The following is a 19,048-nucleotide window of genomic DNA, read 5'->3' on the forward strand; positions in this document are numbered from 1 at the left end:
AGTTAAGTTCTGCAGGGTCCTACCGATTACGTAATTATTTGATACAAGTGTGTTTCAACTCACCGTTTCAAAACACCGGTTTGACAGTTGTGGTTTAGCTCAAAGCCCTTTCAGCTCTTAGAAGGGCCAAATCCAATCAAAATAAGATAAATGACCCCACAACGATGCGGTATTTATCTTGTGTGAAATTGGCAAAGTTTGTGTTCTTAATGTGGAAAACCTTGAAAACCCTCAAGGGATGTGAAAACTTTTTGGAAGGCGCCATAGGTATGCGTAAATATTAGCGATTGTGTGCTGTTCGCAGCGTGAGTGAAAGCAGAGATTACATTTTATAGATTCCCTTCATTGTTGGCCCCTCACCACACGCATACGCGCACACACACAGATTCTCACTGTTCACCTTCCAGTTCTCACGCAGGTAGCCCTATCTGTCCTCCACCCAGCGCCCCCACCTCCTGCTCCTCCAAACACAAACACAAATCGACTGTGACAGGTGCGCTATCTCCCAGTCATTCCGCCATTTACAGCCCACAGGAGTGAAGGAGGGGAAAGCCTGAAGTGGGAGAGAGGATGATTGGTAACAGGGAAATTAGGCACTTTGTCATCATCGCGCGTTGGGGATTTGGCTTCAGGCTGTTTATATCTTCCTCTTCTACGGTGGTCAGATCTGCCGATACGCGGCCGGCCAACTCGATGCCATCGCAAAACTTTTCAGGAGATCTGACGAAGGCCTCCTGGCAGTAACAGCTGAAACGACACCTTCTTATAAGAACAACAACGCAGGCGGGCTCCGCAGTTACTAACCCCCTCTCAGCCACCCCCGCGACTACAGTGTGACGCTCAGATTAGCCGGGAGCCGTGTTATGAGCTGAAGCCTACCGCAAAGCATCCATCACTGAGGATCAAGCTCAGGCTTAAGCAAATGGATGACAAGGGATAGGAGGCAGGCGGCAGCTAATACCAGTTCACTGTATCGCATTGATTTTCCCTGCCGCGCAGCGCCCCGTCGATAACAGGCTGCAACATGAAAGGAAAACGGCCCGGCCACTCTGTCTTAAAGATTTTATTTGGTGTTTGTGCTGCTGCGGATGAAAGGGAAAATGTCTGCGTACGGTTGTGTGTGTGTGTGTGTGGGAATTAGAGCTAATAAAGCGTGTTATTTAAGGGGAAATATGATGTGAAAGAAGCTACGATTTGCTGCAGAGTAACTTGATATAATTAAAAAAGCATTAATGTCTCGTTTCTGTAATTTCTGCTAAATATTTAGATTGGAGATGATTTCTCGGGCTGTTATTTATTAGCAGCCGAGTTCCCTCTGTGATCTAAATGCTCTTTAATTATGCAGCTTGTTTGATTGGCGCTCGTGACCTAAGCCGTGAAGACAAAAATCAAGTCGACTCGCCCTTTTATCTGTGGGATTTTTCCCTTCGCTTGCTCTCGCTATCTCGCTCTCTCATGCACATATGCATCCGTGTGAAGTGACTATTCCATTTAGAGAACTGTCAGAATATACCCTGTGAGCACATCAGGCTGTTCCTATCCTCTGTCAGCTCCAGCCGAGGCTGTGTGGGGGTATGTCAGAAATGTGCAGGGATAGATAAAACCCGTGGAGCCAAACAGCTTTGTTTCATTCATTCTCTCTCTCTCTTTTTCTCTCTCCCTCTTCTCTTCCCTCCCTTCTCCGTCTTCGTCCTCCGTCCTCCCCTTCCCTCGCCTTGCGCAGGCTGTGAATACCCTGCATCTGAAAAATCAGACCAGACTGACTCACAGGGCTCTGTGAGCCAGTGCCACTGAGGCTGCCAAAGCATGCTGGTGCCAAGCTGTCCCACCATGCACAGAGCCAGACCCACGCTGCTGCTGCTGCCGCCGCTGCTGCTGCTGATCCAGGGTCTGCTCCTCCACCTCGCCGATGCTCAAAGTAAGTGGACCGTACGTTTTGACTCGTGGGATGGGGATTGGTAGGGGGTCGGGGGAGGTTGGGCCCAAAGGAGTCATCCCGCTGAGTCGGAGAAAGTTTTGGATGTTCTGTTTTCAAATGTCCTCAAAGACAGAAAAATGACACAAAACACGTACAACTTGTTCGTAAAACTTAAAACAGACACTCTGAAGCGGTATTACAGGGAAGAAACTTTTGGATCTTCTTACTACTTCCAAAGAAATATTAAATTCATGTGAGGTTTGGCGATTTGCGTTGAAAGCACTCATGCCCTTTCACACCATGGTCATGTGTCCAACAATGAGGAAAATAAAAGTATACACACTTTTTCAGCTCAGGCACATTTGAGTCCACTGATCCTCATTGAAGTCCTCCTACAACTTGACTGCAGTCTACATTTTGTAAATACGGCTAATTGGCCATCATTTGTACTGGAACAGACTGGTTCTGGTTCTACATAAGGTTTCACAGTTGCCAGTGAGCAACAGAGCAGAACCAAAACAATGAAGCCAGATCAGTTATCTCTGGAACTCAGAGACCAGACCTTCGAGCGCGGGGGATAGAAAGAAAACCTTCAGCAGCACTGGACATCCCAAGAAGTGCTGCGGTGCCCGTTATTCTGAAATGTGGAACCACCAGAACTCTCACTGCTCTAACAAACTTGGTGCCTGTGAGGTAGAGTACCCAGAGAGAAGCCACTCCTCGCTACAAGACACGTCACAGTACGTTTGAATGATTTAAAAACAAAATTAACCTGGAGAAACAAAATTCTCTGATTGAATGAAGCTCAAAGTACCATATTTGGTAGAAAAGGCACTCTTAGTTACCTGCCTAACCCTATCCCTACAGTAAAACATGGTGGTGGCAGCACCATGCTGTAGGAATGTTCTTTTCTGCTGCAGGGAATGGGTGACTGTAACCGTCAGATACAGGGAAACCACAAATGAGTCACTTTGTTGAAGTCTTTAAACATCCTTGAATTTGCAAAGAAAAAAAAAGAAGAAAAAAATCTGCACCAAAGAAACAGTCAACAAGGACACATACACCCTCATTTGTTGTTGCTTTTAGATAATTGAAAACATTTCTACTATTCCTCTATGAATAAACATCGACAAAACTGCTGCATGTAATGAAACGACACATTTAAACAAATTCAGATATGGCAAATTAATTTAATTAAAAATGTTTTTTCAAGGTTTAAAATGGTTTTTAACGCTGATGGTGCTATACATTCCCAGTAAGCAGATTTAGACAATTCCTTAGCTGGGATCAGGTCGATTCTTATCGGCAGAATCGGGCGTAAGAGTCACCAACTGACTTATGTATTCATGAAGAAATTCACACCATTTTCTTTTTCCTCCTGGTTTTGTGCAGACAATTTAATTGGTAAGGAAGTGAAATGGGAAATGCAGATAAAAAAAAACAACAACAAAAAACCACAAGTACACTAAAATTCAGAGTCGTATAGAAAAGAGTATGCAACCTGTTTCTTTCATCTTTTGGACTCAAAAGCTTTTTAAACAAGCAAGACTTTTCAGAGACAGAGTTACACTCCAAGAGAAAAAGTAAATCTGACAGGGGAGTTAGTTAAATAATTGACCAAAAAATTGGTATCATGAAAGATATGGGAGGAAAAAATACCACAGTTCCTTAGTATTTGGTACAATAAGGTATTTTCATGTATATGTAAACAAAGCGACTGTATAGAATAAATACATGACTTGTGGCAGTTTTCAAGTTAAAGGTACTTATTGAGCAGAATATTATGCCTTTTTGGTATTCAAATCCATGCAAGCAACAGTGAAATTGTTACTTGAATGACTCGATTTGAAAAATAAAAAAAAAATGCCTGAGGCAAAAATCTCCCCAATGCTTCATTTATGTCCTCTGCAGTTACTGCAACCGTTTTACACACTCATGTTTTATAGGAACAGTAATTGCAGTTGTGCAACGTCCTTCTGTTTACATTACATGTGCAGGAGGAGAGACAGGGAGCTGCATTTTAGAAAACGATCACAAATATCAAAGGTCTGGTATCACAGCAAATAAAAGAGAAGCAATTGGTACCCTGTACTGAATTAGCATCGTGTATCTGGAGCAAGAGGTTGATGCATTTTCCTGACTAATCAAGGACCAACTGGATTATACACAGAAACTTATAAACATCAAGTGATCAAATGAAATATCCTGTAACCATCTTGAGTTAAGCTCCATATTCGAGAGAGAGATGAGTTCTTATAAAGAAAGCCCAACTGGGTAGACTTTCATATCTCAAGCTCTGAATACCTGATGTTCAAGGAGAAATGAACGCTTTGGGACATTTGGTGAAAATTCAGGTACTCAATTGATGCATTATTCGATAAAACATTGAGTAGCTGCAGCCCTAACTAGGAGTGGGCAAGATAGTTAAGTGATGAGTTAAAAACCCATCATTTAAAAAGTGATGGGTGGCCCTCTTTTTCTTTCCGCACCCTTGATTGTCCATGTTTTCTAACACGAGTAGACAGACATTATTACTCTGTGCACATAAAACACATAAAACTCTGGTCTGTAGAGAACTTTCTGTGGCAGCGCCTTGAAAGGGCTTTAAACGATGAGGGTAAGACAAAACAGCTGAAACGGTTTACGACATAGTTCTTTCACATCAGATGTATTTTCAACCGTTTCAACAGCTGAAATGGTTTTCAACCCATTTCTATAACTAGCACATCCCTATTATGATATTGATATTTTAAGTACAGACATTTCAAAAAGTGTTTCATTTTACAGGATTGTAAAATGTATTATTGGAAAGTTTTGAAAATGATTATATATATATATATATATATATATATATATATATATAAATTTCATCGTTGGTCTAGCTTGCACTATATGGCTTGTAGTTCTCATTAAATATCCTTAAAGCAACAACAATAACAACAAAAAAACATCAATCTTTCCCACTGACCAAGCTGCTCATCTCACTGAAGCTCAAAATATGTTTCTGTCCTTATTTTCTAATACCCCCATTTATTTTTTTGTTCGGCCTGTGCCAAGAATATCACAATGAGAAATCTTCTGAATTGAGTTACTCGACATCAGACATCTGCTCAGTGACGTGTGACAACAGTTTTCAAACCTCATTGAGCTTTGGTCCTACACCAAAGATTCCCTCCCCACCGCCCCCTCATCCTCCTTCTCTTTCTTTTAACAGGAAGATCCATGAATCATTAGCTCCATAGTGAGATGAATAAAAATTTTATTGCTCCTTTCGCACCGACTGAAATCCCCCCTCGGTTCAGCCGAATGTCTCCGACTGACTGAAGGGATCATTCACCCAAGGTCATATACAACGGAGCCACGCAAAGTGAAATTGATGGGCGAAATTTTAAACTTTGTGCTTGAGAAATGTTCCCTGCAATCTCTTCAAATGGCCTTTATTTTTCTTCTTCCCTTTCCTACCGCCACACATGTCTCTCAGCAGGAGAGGAAAAGCAGTGTTACAGCGTATTCCTCTTTTTATGTACTGCTCTCCGGATTTATAGACATGGTTTCGTTTATGGGAACTTTGCAAACAGGGCATTATGCACTTATATTGTCACGAGTATTCTCTAACCTATCCAGATCATTGTATCAAGGTGTTCCAACCACTTTCTTGGACACAGGTGTATAAAATAGCAGATGTAGGCATGCAAAAGGTTGTTGTTAGGAGCTCAATGAATTCCAATGTGGTATCAATTGTAAAATACCTCCAGTCATGGGATTTCCTAACAACACCTTTGGAGGAAATGTGAATGACAGCAACTTGGCTAGAAAGTGGTAGGTTTGTAGAGCCGTAGCATGGGGCTGCAGGATCCTGAGCTTGGATAATCACCAACTTTCTGCAGATTCAGTAGGTACAGACCTTCGTGACCTTCATGTTGGCTCAGGAACATCGCCGAGACGAGAGCTTTATGGAATGGGATTTTATGGCGGGGCAACTGCATCTGAGCCACACCTGGGTATAAGGCATGTCGTCACTGGACTCTAGAGTAGTTTCTGGAGTGATGAATAATCCCTATGCTTCTCTTCCTGGGTTTGCCAGTTAATCAGGAGAATAACATTTTATTCCAACATTTTGAGGACGTCCTCTTTCTGTCGTGATTTGTGTCTGAACACAACACAAGGTCCATAAAGACATGAATGAACAAGCTTGGTGTGGAGGAACTTGACTTTCCTCCTTTCCAAGCTGACAAAACACCTTTGAGATGACTTGGACTGTGAGCTGTGAGCAAAATCTTCTTGCCCAACACCATCGTGGCTTCTGGAAAGGGTTCCCAAAAGAGTAAAAGCTGCCACAGCTGCTAAGGGCTGTCTGACATCATATTAAACTCTGCGGATTAGGAATGTGAGGTAACTCATGCCTGTGCGTGAAGGCAAATAAGCAATAACCTTTGACAATATAATGTATGTTACAGAGGAAGTTATCCGAAACGTTCATGTTCCGAAGCATAGTTTAAACTAAAATAACAGCTGTCACCATTCAGACATTCTTCCACTGCATTTGAGCCCAAATGTAACAGAGAGCTGTACAACTGTAATAGGTGACACCCCCACATCCCCTCCCTCCCCACCCCCCCCCCCCAAAAAAAAAGAAAACTCACGGCTAGTTTCCTTCCTCTAGCTGTCTGATCGCCTGCAGCTGCCATTACCCTGACACTCTACTTTAAACAGCTGTGCTGGGCCATCGTTTCCGAGCCAAAACAAACGTCACATGAGGGGAGTCGTGGCAGCGGCTGTCTGTCTGTGACTGAAGGAGTGTCTGGGAGTTGGGCAAGGGGGGAATGGGGGGGGATTCATCGAGGTGAGGTGTGGAATATGTCTGGCAATACAAAAAACCGGGGTTTTAGTCTCTGTTGCCATGCTGCCTGAACACCCAGGTTTTTCAGCTTCCCTTCATTGTTTTTCTTCCTAATCGCTCTCTTGTCAGTTTTCTCATTTCTTTTTTGTCTCCCCCCCCTATCCGCTTCTTTGTTTTTCTCCTTCGTTTTTTCTGCTCGGCTGTTTTGGATGCTCTGCACCAGCCCCCGTTGAGCAGCTCACAGGAGCATTCATTTCCTCAGCTGTTCCGCCGCATAACCATATCCAGCCCAGACGAGTTCAGACTTTTTTTTTTTCCTTATGTACGAAGGACCTCGATTCACTAAAATTTAACGGTGCGCCTGAAGAGAAAACGGCGCTCTGTGTCCGAACCAGGTCCGTTTGGGTGTGAGTAACCCTGGAGGCCGAGTCTGCCTGCTCAACAGATGGCACGACTATCAGCAATTCTCATCTTTCTGCTCTATTTTAAAAGAAAACGGCATAAGACCTTCTCAGTGAACTTTTTAGTGATGAGTCCTACAATTTCTACTTGAACTTCTTTTTCCACTGTCACAGACATAAGCTTCAATATATCTCATAAGGATTTTATCTGGTACACCAGAGGAAAAAGAAAAGTGAGTATCGTTTTCAAAAAGTGGTTTTCGTCTTTATGAAATAAAGACCTAATTATGACTTTTACATTTGTTTGTAAAATCAGTGACAGATTTGGGAATCCAGTGAATTGATCATTTCAAGCCAAACATTTCTAGAAGGTTATTTTTGATTTGCTTTCCCTAATCATCGTTTCTCTTTGGCCATTTCTCTAATGCTCTCTACCCTCCTTTTCTTCCCCCTTTACAATTCTTCTCCTTCGGCTACCCCTCAGTTGTGGCATTTTTAATTTGTGTGGCAAATTGGGCTTGGCGATGGTATGAAAGAGGGCCATAATTGTCTCTGGTGGCCTGAGAGGCAGCATATAATTTATACCTTTCACTGTGAGGCGATGCCAGAAGAAACCATCCGAGATGACAGTGGAGGTATTGAACAATAATAAAGGTGTCAAATTGCATTTTTAGGTAAATCCTGCCTCAGACACCAAACCGTCCATTTGAGGCCATCCTCAGCTGGAATGTGTCAAACGTGGGCCTAATAGCGTTTTAATTGATCACTCACTTTGCTGGTGGTCGGCATGGTGAGTCACAGTGAGCCAGCGTGATTCCCTTTAACACGTCAAATGAGTATTGACAGACTCTCCCAGCCTCTCAACATGAAGATGTTAGCCCAACTCTGTCTCTGTCTGTCTCTGTCTCTCTCTCTCTCTCACTTTCATGGGCGAACCAGAGCAGAACAAGCACTCCCAACATCCACACCCGCTTAATGCATTAGCAAGCGGTGCTTTAGAGCAAGCAATCAAAGGTGGGCCACATGGGATGAAATCAGCAGATCATCTATTGATGTTCTCTTGATGCGCCGCAGGGTGAAAAAGGCAGAACAGAGAAGTGTGACAGCAGAATTATTTGCATGTTAAAGCCACAATGAGGAATTAAGACAAATCTGTCTCTGTAGTATGTTAGTGCATCGTTCTTTCATAATTGCATACTCATACTTCTCTCTTGTTTGGTGGGTAGGGGGAAATGTAGACGTGACAAACCAATTAGTCATATACTCTGCATTGAAACTGCATTGGAAGATACAATGCAGTCTAGAGATATTTTAAATCACTTGATTCTATCATAATTTGCTGTAAAAGGACAGGTTTTAGCTTTGTACTGCCGTGCCGTACACAGATGCGTGTTAACGAAAAGTCAAGACATACAGACATCAGCAATGACCTTGAAGGAGCAATTCAGTGAAAATCTAGACATTTTTTTTTTGACAGTAGTGCTAAAGAAAGATGCATTCTCATAAACTTCCTTGAAATAATCCAGGTGGGAGCAAAAATCCGTCAAAGAATAGAAACCTCTTTCGAAGAGCAACAGCTTTAAATTAATTATGCTGAAGGTGTTTCTGCAAGCCATTAAATATTGGGATTTCCTCATATCTTTTCCCCAAATGTGAATGTTAAACCACATTTCACAGGCATCCGTTACCTAATGAGAGCTTGTTTGTTGAGTGACACTGCAACAGCAGTCGGCAATAATGAATATGTTATGTTTTGTTCTTTTTAGACAAATGTGTGGTCTCTGTTTGAGGGGGGGAAAAAGAACAAAAACATAAAAAAAAAATTGAAATGCCATTTTCTGGCCAGTAGATGGCCAAAAGATCATATTAAAGATTATTCGGTCGTGACTGTTTTTTTTTTTTTTTTTTTTTTACTTAATGTTGCTTGCTTTTTTGCGTCAAGAATGATTTTTTTTTTTCCCACATGGCCCAAAAGTAAAGCTATCTAGGTTTGTGGTAAATCTCTGCAGACAGCCAGAAAAAATAAAAATTAAATAAATTGCTCCACTGTTGTCGTTTGCATTGTATACGTGAACCGATAGCTGGCTCTGATCATTTTGTCAACAGTTTTTTTTTTTTTTTTTTTTTTTTTTTTAAGACACAAAATCTCCATATCAGGTATAGATCCTTAGACCACTTTTACTGTGTCAACACGAGAAATTGTTCCCTCTGTGTGAGCAGAGTCATGTGAAAAGCAATGAACCTTCTCCAGTACTAACATGTATAAACTGCCGAAGTCCTAGTAATTGCCTCTGCACATACACTCGCTAAACAAATTCACCTTGTAGCAAGTCCAAAGGCTAATGATACTCTATTCCCCAGATTACATCGGGTTATAATATGTGTGTTTTATGCATGCCCGGCCTAATATGAATTATTGTAAAATAGTCTCGTATTTGCATATAGGCTCGCGGGCTGTGCTAAAATTAACATTTTTACAACAGCTCAAATTAAATCCCTATGCTTAATTTGCCTGCATGCTAATTTGAATTAAATCGAGTCTATTCCATTTGCTCTTCCACTCGTACCCACACAACACAATCATGTACTCTGTACACAGTATGTACTCTGAAGAGTTGCATCCTGCGATTTCCAACCCCCCCTCCTCCTCCTTACACACACGCACACCGCCTGGCACACATTACACCGGAAACACACCAAACCTTACGTGTTTGTGCTCTCATATTAAATGACATTAAAAGCGAGAGGGGAACAGGACTCGAGGTTGGATCCAACTTTTAAATCACCGCAATTCCTCAAGTCTGCCGCCCTCGTTCATCATCCTGCCGGACACTGCTCAAGTGGAAATCTCATTGTTGGCTCCACTCGTTCATTTCAAAACGTGTCCTGGTACAGTATATCTTTGAGAACGCGCATCGATATCCGCAAGGGGAGAGCATACATCAAAAATACATGTGGTGAAAACACCTTTGCCACTTGTGTAGTGGAGAGTGCCAGGGCTAAATTACCGCCTGGTTAGTTGGGCGAAGGCTGAGTCTGAGATAAAAACATGTTATCGAGGGTTCGCAAGATTCCACTTGCTTGCAGATTGAACTAAATGAGAAAGAACTCATTATCATTTAGTCTGCTGTAAATTCCTGCACCAACTGCTTGTCAACAACGTGCTGTGCAATTACGTCTAAAGGTTGTATTAGCCCCATTATTAACTCAATGAATGCAGACTTCTCCGGCAACTGTGCCCAAGTGTATTATTTAAGGCCATTAGCCCGCACATGTGGACTGCGGTCATTTTCTTTCACGTTGGGACAAAAAAAATTACACAAAAGCCAAGCAATTTTCATCACACCCCCTGACTTTCCCACTCAAGAAAAAACAGATAATCACATACGACAGAGGCATGTTGTTCAAGGCCCACATGAAGGTAATTAAATGTTCGCCCTCATTTTCAAAGCGCACTTAAGAAATAACTGGCTTGGAAACGGTGGAGTCATTTATCTGTGTTGTAGCATTCACCGTTCAGCGTGGGAATATTGACGAAATAAAAGTGCTTGAATCGAATTTCCATTTCGGCAGTCGTCAACAAACCTCAAAAATGCCCTCTTCAAAAGCCACGATCCACAAGATGTTCAAGAAACACAAGAAGTAACTAACCTCACGAAGTTTGAGGGGCACCCCTCCCCCACCCTCAAAATATAAATCCAGTCAAATATATTTTGCTCCAAGATAGTCAGCCAAGAGTTGCTAATTAAATGCACTCAAACTAATCAGCAAGGACATTTTATTGTTTTAAGCAGCAGTTTAAGCCAACTAATGATAGACTGGCCAGAGCAACAATGTAATTACTCATCAATCTAAAATTGGCCATAAAAACATTTTCAGTCATGAAATTACATATGAAGACTTCTATCTATTTATAATGTCTTTAAAAAATTTTTTTTGACCTTTCCAGATTTTTGCCCTGTCACTTTTTTAGATCATGAAACAAATTTATTTTGATATTAGGTAAAAAAAAAAAAAAAATAGCTGGAGTAAATCAAACAGCTGTTTTTTTTTACCCTTTTTAAATATTAAGAGAAACTTTGTTATCCAAACCAATTTCACACGATTCAAATACGGTATGTAATTCACATCCGGTGGAGGAGACTAGCACTTTTTTCTCACTGAGAGACTTGGATGTCCCATTTCCAAGTCAGAATGAAACAATTATTTGAAATTGGAACTTCATATCTATTGTGTCCATCTGTTTCTGAAATTAGCTTACTTTGATGATATTTTCTTGGTTTGAAACATAGAAGCATGACACAACAAAAGCAACTACAGAATAAATCTATAAGGGGGCGAGTCCTTTGTCTTTTTACACCGCTGTGTAAACCTGGAGAGAGGCTGTTAGAGCTGGGAATAAAAGAACAATCTCAATGAAATAAAATGCTGCCGTAAAAGAGAAATGGTCATTTTTAAACAACAAGGTCACAGAAAAGGTAATGCAAAAGACAATATGACGTCTTGTAGTTTATTGGGTGTCCCTACCCTATTGTCATTCAACGAATTTCCTCTCCATATGAAACAATGCATTTCAGTCAACCTGGTTCTTCCTTATCAGTCCTCGGCGCACTTAACATGCCATAAAAACAATGGCGGACCACAACAAAGGAGTGCACCTCGCTCTCGGTTACTATACTTACACAAGCCTCTCCCGCCTCACACGGGCTCTCAAACAAAGCCGAGCTTGTCACATGTCTTTAGAGCCGGTGAGTTGAGCACAATGCCAGCTGTTTTGCATCTGCTGGGCTTACATTTGGCACAGCACCGGTGCTGCTGGCACGCGCACTAAATCCGAACACCCTTCACACGCCGTGCCAGTGAACCGTAGCAAAATGCAGGTGCTTTGTGACATTGCCGCAGTGACAGTGCAATTAATAGATTGATGTTGTAGCTGCTGCAATGGGATTACTTGGCCAGTCAGGTCTGAAATACATGAGCATTCAGTGTGCAGTTGATGTTTCATGGCAGTGTGAACAATGAAGAGCGTGAGATCATTTCGTCTGCACAACCTCTACCTTTCCAGCAAAGTGGGTGGAAAGAAGCAGACGAAAATAGAACAGGCTTTGTGTTGTTGTTTTTTGTTTTTATATATATATATTAATTTGAAAACATCACCATAGAAAAACACTGCATTTGGAAACAAGGGATGCACCAAATGCGCAGCAGGTCAGGGTAACCAAATGATTTTCCTCTTCCACTTTCATTGCAGATCAGCTCAGTTGCAAACTGCAACAGCGAAACTTTGGTTTGGAAGTGAGAAATAATTTATTTTGCAAAAACTGAGGTCAGAAGTGTGAGAGGTTCTTGAATTTTTTTATCCAGGATGGTCTATTGCTCATTTTTCTTCTCAGGAACGTATTTACGTACTGCGGTTTTGCTTTAAAGGGCCAGCTTCCTCTTTACTTGGGGACTTGACACCAGAACAGTTTTGTACTTGGGAAGAGACACATACATCTCCAGTACTTGTAGATTTGTAGTACAGGCTTTTGTTAAAGCTTATTAAATGCTCATATGTAAAAGAAACAAATAAATCATTTAACTCTATTTTAAATTCTTAGTCCTCAAATATAACCAATACTTTGACCTTTTTATTACAAAAATGTATTCCTCGGTTATAGTGGTAAAAGTAATGTTGAGGTTACAGCGAAGGATCTGTGGTGCTGTGGGCCTGTTTCTCTTTTAAAAGACCTGGGAAACCTTGAGAGAGTAAAACTCTTCAAAAGCACCAGGATGTTTTGAATCACAGATTTTGCTGCAGCGATAAAAAGCCGAGGCTTTTTCCACATTCTTCCCAGGGGGGCTAATAAACGTCGCCGCCAGCGAGTGTCATGGTTAGGAAAATAAACGCCATTGAGTCGGATTCTTTTATGATTCATGTCATTAAAATTTCACCGGTTTAAAGCTAACGCGTCCATGTGTGTGGCCGCGCACGTGAGCCCGTATACGGGTAACACCTGGCCCTGGGCCAGAGCTTTGGTCTCACTCCAGGGGTCCTGCGAGGGCACCGTGTTTCACTGATCTCAGCTCAGCACATTTGTGCGCCCCTTAGGCATGTTGGGATTCTGCAGTGGGGTTAATGGTCTAAACCATTCATCTCCATGAAAGAGCCGCAGGCCTGTCTCTCAGTCCTCAGCCAGAAAGGCTCCCATCCCCACCTCCTTACCTAAAAGTTCTCACCAAAGGCTCGACTCGGATTGGGAATCTTTACGCCGCGAGCTCCTCCTGTCACAACTGATTTGCATTGTGCCAAGTGATGGAGTGAGCGCTCAAAGTCCATCTTTGGAGAGTAATTTCTCTCACCTACTTCCACCCGCTCTCGCACACACTGCATCTGTCACTCTGCCGTCACTCCACCCTCTTTTCTTGTTTGCACACGTGCTCGCTCATTAACTCGCGCACTTATCCTCGCACACCCAGCCGGCTCATGCCTCCCTCCCTCTGTTGGCTTCTCCCTTCACTACCAGATGACTCACGCCATTTGGGGAGCTGAGATTTACAGTGACGCACCACTTTAGCGTGGTTTATTAGTTATGGCAAATGAGAATGAAAGCCTGCGCTGAGAGGTGAAAGTGCTCTCACGCCGCAGCCAGACCCATAAGGCGTTTTAAATTAAAAACTAAGCCAAGTCCCTGTTTTTATTGGCACCGCGTTTCAAAATGTCCATCCTGTCACATCATGGAAACATGGAAAACGCATTCCCGCCTGTGCACTTTTACCGAAATGTGCCTGGACGTTTATGAGGTGTTTAGACAGCATCCATCATGGCACCCAGGATTCAAGTGTTCGGTTTTAAAACTCCCCTGGCTCTATCTGTCCTGCCATTTGTTATTCTCCCATTGACAAATTAATGACCAATTTGTCTTTATTGCTTGAGTTACGATCAAATTTATGTAAGGTTAAGTGAAAGTACTTAATGTAAAAGGAAAAGGAACTCTTTCCTTTTAAAAGCAGCCCGTCATATTTCTTGACAAAGCCGAACCCCCATAAGGTCAAACTCTTTCAGCTCCGACACATTTACCTCACCAACTTTTTTTTTTTTTTGTCTCGTTCAGTTTGCAACTTGGTACAGGAGATTTGTGCCTACATGGATTTCTTTAAGTCTGCACTCTAAGATTTGCCCACTCACGTGCTTTTGCCTCTGAGAGGAAAAAATAAAAACTAATTTGAGATCAGAGACTGTTGTAGAGGTTTCTCTTTCAATCTTTCAATTTAACTGCCTCCTGTGTTCAGTTTGCAACTCACTGCACAAATATGCGTACATTTCAACATGTGGATATCCTTGGATTAAAAGCATCCCACTGTAGATTTGGCTTCATCTCTAGAGTTGCTCTCTTGCTGGAATGTGAAACCCTGCTCCTGTCTCCGGTGTTTTGAAGCCTGTGGCACGTTTTCTTCCAGGATTACCTCATGATGCTGACACAATGATGTTCTGCAATGGTGATTATATGTTTAGGGTCAGGTTTTTAATTTTGTTCCACAGGTAATATTTTGGATTTAGGCCAAAATGTGCAGAGCCCCTTCTTCCACATATTTTAATTGTTCCTACTTGGCTTGTGTCTGGCTGTAAACAGGATTTTCTTTCAACAATGACATTCTTCTATTCTTTAACAAAGGGCACATTTGTGGAGCGTGTGGCTATTAGCTGGCTTGGTAATAGCTGCTTCCTTGATTAATGCTCTCCTTTCCCAGCTGGTCAGTTTAGGTGGATCACGATGTTTTGGTGAGTCTGTCATTTTTTTTTTTTTTTCCATTTCTCCTGTAAAATACATTGAAGGTCAAATTCATATACAGCAAATCTGACTCCACGCATTCAAATCAGATTTAAGTCAAAATGTAATTGTCAGAGTAGGAAAGTTTAACTATAGCACCTATAAAATCATTATTAGTATAATTGACATGTTGTGAGTTCACCTTTAATAACAAATAGTCCTAAGTTCAGCTGTCACTCAAAATAAATTAATTTATGTCAGTGCATTAAGATTTGGAGCAGAAACAGTAGTTCACATTGATTTGTTTTTAGAAAGTTATAGATGTCATTCTTGATTCAGCATATTGAACTTCACTGATTCATAGATCACATGAAATATTACTGTGGTTCTTCTAAATGCGATATAGGCACACATATTTGCATTAAATAAGATATGGCTTTATGGCAACTTCAGTTTGAAAATATGTGAATCATCCACACACACATCGTGAACTACAAACTAACCCATGAGATGCCCAATGTGGTATGTGTGAGAAAACTATTTTAATCTTAATTATTTGAGATTTTAAGGTCAGGTAAAAAAAAAAAAAAACTAATTTAACACCTGCTTTCCAACACTTTTATGCACAGAAAGCACAAACAGTAATTAACTTGGAAGAAAGAAGCCAGACTGAATTTAAATGGAAGACTGAAAAATGGAGAGAATGGAGATTAAAGCCAAACTGTTGAACAAACATGTAAATTCCGGCAAAAATAATTTGTCGGGGGGAAAAAATCACAAGATGGAGAGATATTGGATTCCCAACATGTAACGGAAAAAACTTTACATGGAGATTAAATAAATGAGCAGCACGATTAACTTTCAAAGGAGTTGAGTTCACAGTTATAAAAGGAAGATAAGACTAATATGGTTTACAGGGATTTTTTGTGTTTATTATTAAGATGAAAGATTATTTTTTTTAAATAATGAAGCCTTCAACTTTAATCCTTCTGACATGATTAGCTTTCTGGCACATTGCAAAACAACTTAAGTTTTGTTTTTCAGTGGAATCAAAAAAAAAAAAAAACGTTGAAAGGAAAGTTTAAGGTAAGCAGAGCAAAACTCTTGACTTGCTTAGCATGAGTCAACTCTTTTCCAGATTTTATTTATGAACAAAAAGTACCTGTCCAGCTTCAGAAAGAACATCTTGTCTCGCAAGTGAATGAAATTAAAGATAAATATTGTATGGAACTGATTTGCTGCCAGAAAATTGTGAAAAACAACCAGATCCCATACACCCTTTGTTGTGATCATTTGGTTGCGTACGGACTGCGGTGATTCCAGGAATGGAGATGGGAGTCACAATAACAGCAAACACACACACACACACACACACACACACACAAAAAGGCAAAACACAACCATAAGAGCGTATTCTTATCTCAGATGACTGCTGTCTCGTGGCAGACAGCCACTTTTGTTTCGCCATCCCTCATTGTAAGGCATCTTTGAAAGCCACCAGGACCTGTTACACAGCGTTCATTCTGTTTCATCACGCACACAAAAGCTTTGACTGGCATTATTTGAGATGGTTGGCTTCAGATGCAATGAGAGTAATTATTTGAGCCGAGCCGGGAACAAAGAGAACAGCAACAGAAAGTAAGTAATATTTTGGTCAGTGGCACAATATTATAACAAATTACTAATAAAAAGGCTCTATGCCATCAGTGCACCCTTTCTACACGAGCCACTGCTGTTTTTAGCTTTGATATTATTTTTATTAGTCTTACTCCTACACACAACCCCATTAGATTGTTGATTTGTGGAATAACAACCAAATATTGCTTGCAAAGAAGTCCTCCACCTCTGGTTGTTTGTGAGGATAAACGCAGACTAAATGCAAAAGTAGGCTTCGAAAATGAATGAGCCTAAAGTGTTATCAAAAACAGTCTGGTGATCAAAAACAGTCTGGTGATGAAGTATCAGCAAGGCAGAAGAACACTGTCGCGGCTAAAATATTGGTGGTGAGAGAGAAACAGTGAAGGATCATCTTGTCTGTCCTACTGGGAGAAAAGAGTTGTTTTTAGCAACAGCAGCACCAATGACTGTGTCACTGCTAATTTTACTTTAAATGATTATTTCTTACCCGCGATGTTTTCCAATGAACAGGTTTGAATTTTGAATTTCAGATTCTGCAACAAGACGGACTTCTTTTAAGGCTTTTTACACACTTTGATGTCGTTGCCAAGAAATATGTGGCTCCTAAAAGGTTATACTAACCGAATGACGTGATAAACACCCTTTAGGTCCTTCCCTGCTTATTAACTAATCCTCTACAAGCCCTAATGTTAGCTGTATCACATAAAAGCTTTAGTCTTGAAATCCTTTCCTTCCATACAGTTTTACCTGGACAACTCTGTGGCCTCTTGCACTTCAAGTGGAAATAAAAATGAAGTGGAGAATGTGACCTTAAGGTCCTCCAGAACCGAAGCACTTGCTTCCATCACTTTCAGACAACACAGAGCGTCTCATTCAGCCATTTTTATGTTTACCGCTGCCCTCTTCTGTCCCCCCGTGCACAGCTTTCCAGATGAAAGGTCTCTCCGTGCAGCCTTCGCTCCACGTCTGCGTGAGACCCTGGAAGTATTGATTAGGCGATAATTAAATTGTCCACTTCAGCTTGATATGGATTAATAATTGCCCACTAATGCCCTCTTGACATTTTATTGCATCGACTTGAGACTGTTTGCCGGAGAGCTCTGATAATTATGATGTATAGTATTCCTCATCTTGTCCCTAATGAGACCAATCAAACTCAGCTTGGCTTTTGCATAAGAATTAAAAAATGAAAAGGGGGAAAGATGGATTTTCTCCCCGGACCTATAAGCGAGTGCTCTGGGGCTCTGAGCCAGGTGTACTTTCTCAGTTTTCTTTTTTTTGCCGTTCAAGGCTCTTTTCTTGATTTATAATTATTGCTTTGTTTGGCTAAATTGTTGCATCCTGCAACACCAGATCATGTAAAGAGGATGTCTCTGGGTAAACAAGAGCACCGCTAAGAGTACTATAAATACCGCGATGAGAGGGTGGCATGGGCATTGCGCCACATCACTGCTTCGACTTCCTCAACGCCATCTGTGAGTGTTCCTCCTCTGGCATTCTCACGATGGCCTTTTGTGCATTTTTCTATCCCCCCTTTTTTGTGGCCATTTGCTGGGTTTAATTAGATTATTTACTTGAGCCTCACCTTTCGGTGTTTCATTATGCTGGGCATAGGAGATAGAGCTTCGTACAGGGCAGGGGCAGATAAAAAGTTGGGACAAAAAAAAAGATGATAAATGTCTCGAGCGCGGACAGGAATGCAATCTGGCCACCATGATGCAGAGATGCTCTAATAGCTTCCCAGCAAGGAAAGGAGAAGGCGCTGTTGAGATGGCAATGTGATAAATGGCGCTGGGATGGCTGTTCGGACTCGAGGCAAGACAAAGAAAAAGAAGCGAGTCATGGAGGGAGAGGAAACAAAAAAAAACAAAGATGACCCAAAATGAAATCTAATTAATCTGGACTTGGTTCTTCCTCCTTTTGACAAATTCAGCGCAGAAAGAATCGGAGGAAGGGGAAATAGTTTTTCTTTTTTTTTAAGGGAGCCACCAACCCTTCCTACGGTTCTATACTTTTTCCTTCTATCCACTTGAAAAAGGCAAAGGGACGTATGGATTCTGACAGCGTTCCTGCACCTGCAGGATGATTAATGGCACCAGACTCGCCTAACATGCTGCAGTGTAAAAACACTGGGTCCAAAAAAAAAAAAAAAGAAAAAACCAAATGCTTCGGGGTAAACTTTGTCTTCCATAACATAAATGTGGGTTTAGGACGTTCTTTAGCAGATAAGTGATAATCGTTTTGGAGCATTTGTTGTTGGCTAAAAATAATCCACCATGTTTTTATTGTTTGGCTTTTTTTTCCCTCTGTACAGCAGCCTTAAGCAGGCTTTGTCATGAATGATCATTAATAATTAATCTAAGGAGACAAAGCCTGCTCAATATAATATATTGTGTGAGTTCTCATCACAATATCAATCTGTGTAATATTGCAAAGGAGACTATATTTGATGGTGTTATTGTATCTGCCGGCTTTCTCCTACTCCAGGATGTTCAGTGAA

The 19,048-nt window shown here is 41.2% G+C and overlaps 1 protein-coding gene across 4 annotated transcripts in view; it reads left to right on the forward strand.

Annotated features, from left to right (window-relative positions):
- Nucleotides 1-19,048, forward strand: part of ptprda (protein tyrosine phosphatase receptor type Da) — a 167,272-nt gene that overhangs the window by 43,252 nt on the left and 104,972 nt on the right. For all 4 annotated transcript variants that reach the window (XM_088015914.1, XM_088015916.1, XM_088015915.1 and 1 more), the window contains exon 2: nt 1,724-1,918. In XM_088015914.1, coding sequence (XP_087872040.1) covers nt 1,807-1,918 — 112 coding nt within the window. In that variant the 5' untranslated portion in view covers nt 1,724-1,806. The remainder of the gene's footprint in view (nt 1-1,723; nt 1,919-19,048) is intronic.

This window comes from Poecilia mexicana, unplaced genomic scaffold (genome assembly GCF_051168715.1).
Source record: "Poecilia mexicana isolate PSO_F unplaced genomic scaffold, ASM5116871v1 scaffold_18, whole genome shotgun sequence".
Lineage (NCBI taxonomy): Eukaryota > Metazoa > Chordata > Actinopteri > Cyprinodontiformes > Poeciliidae > Poecilia > Poecilia mexicana.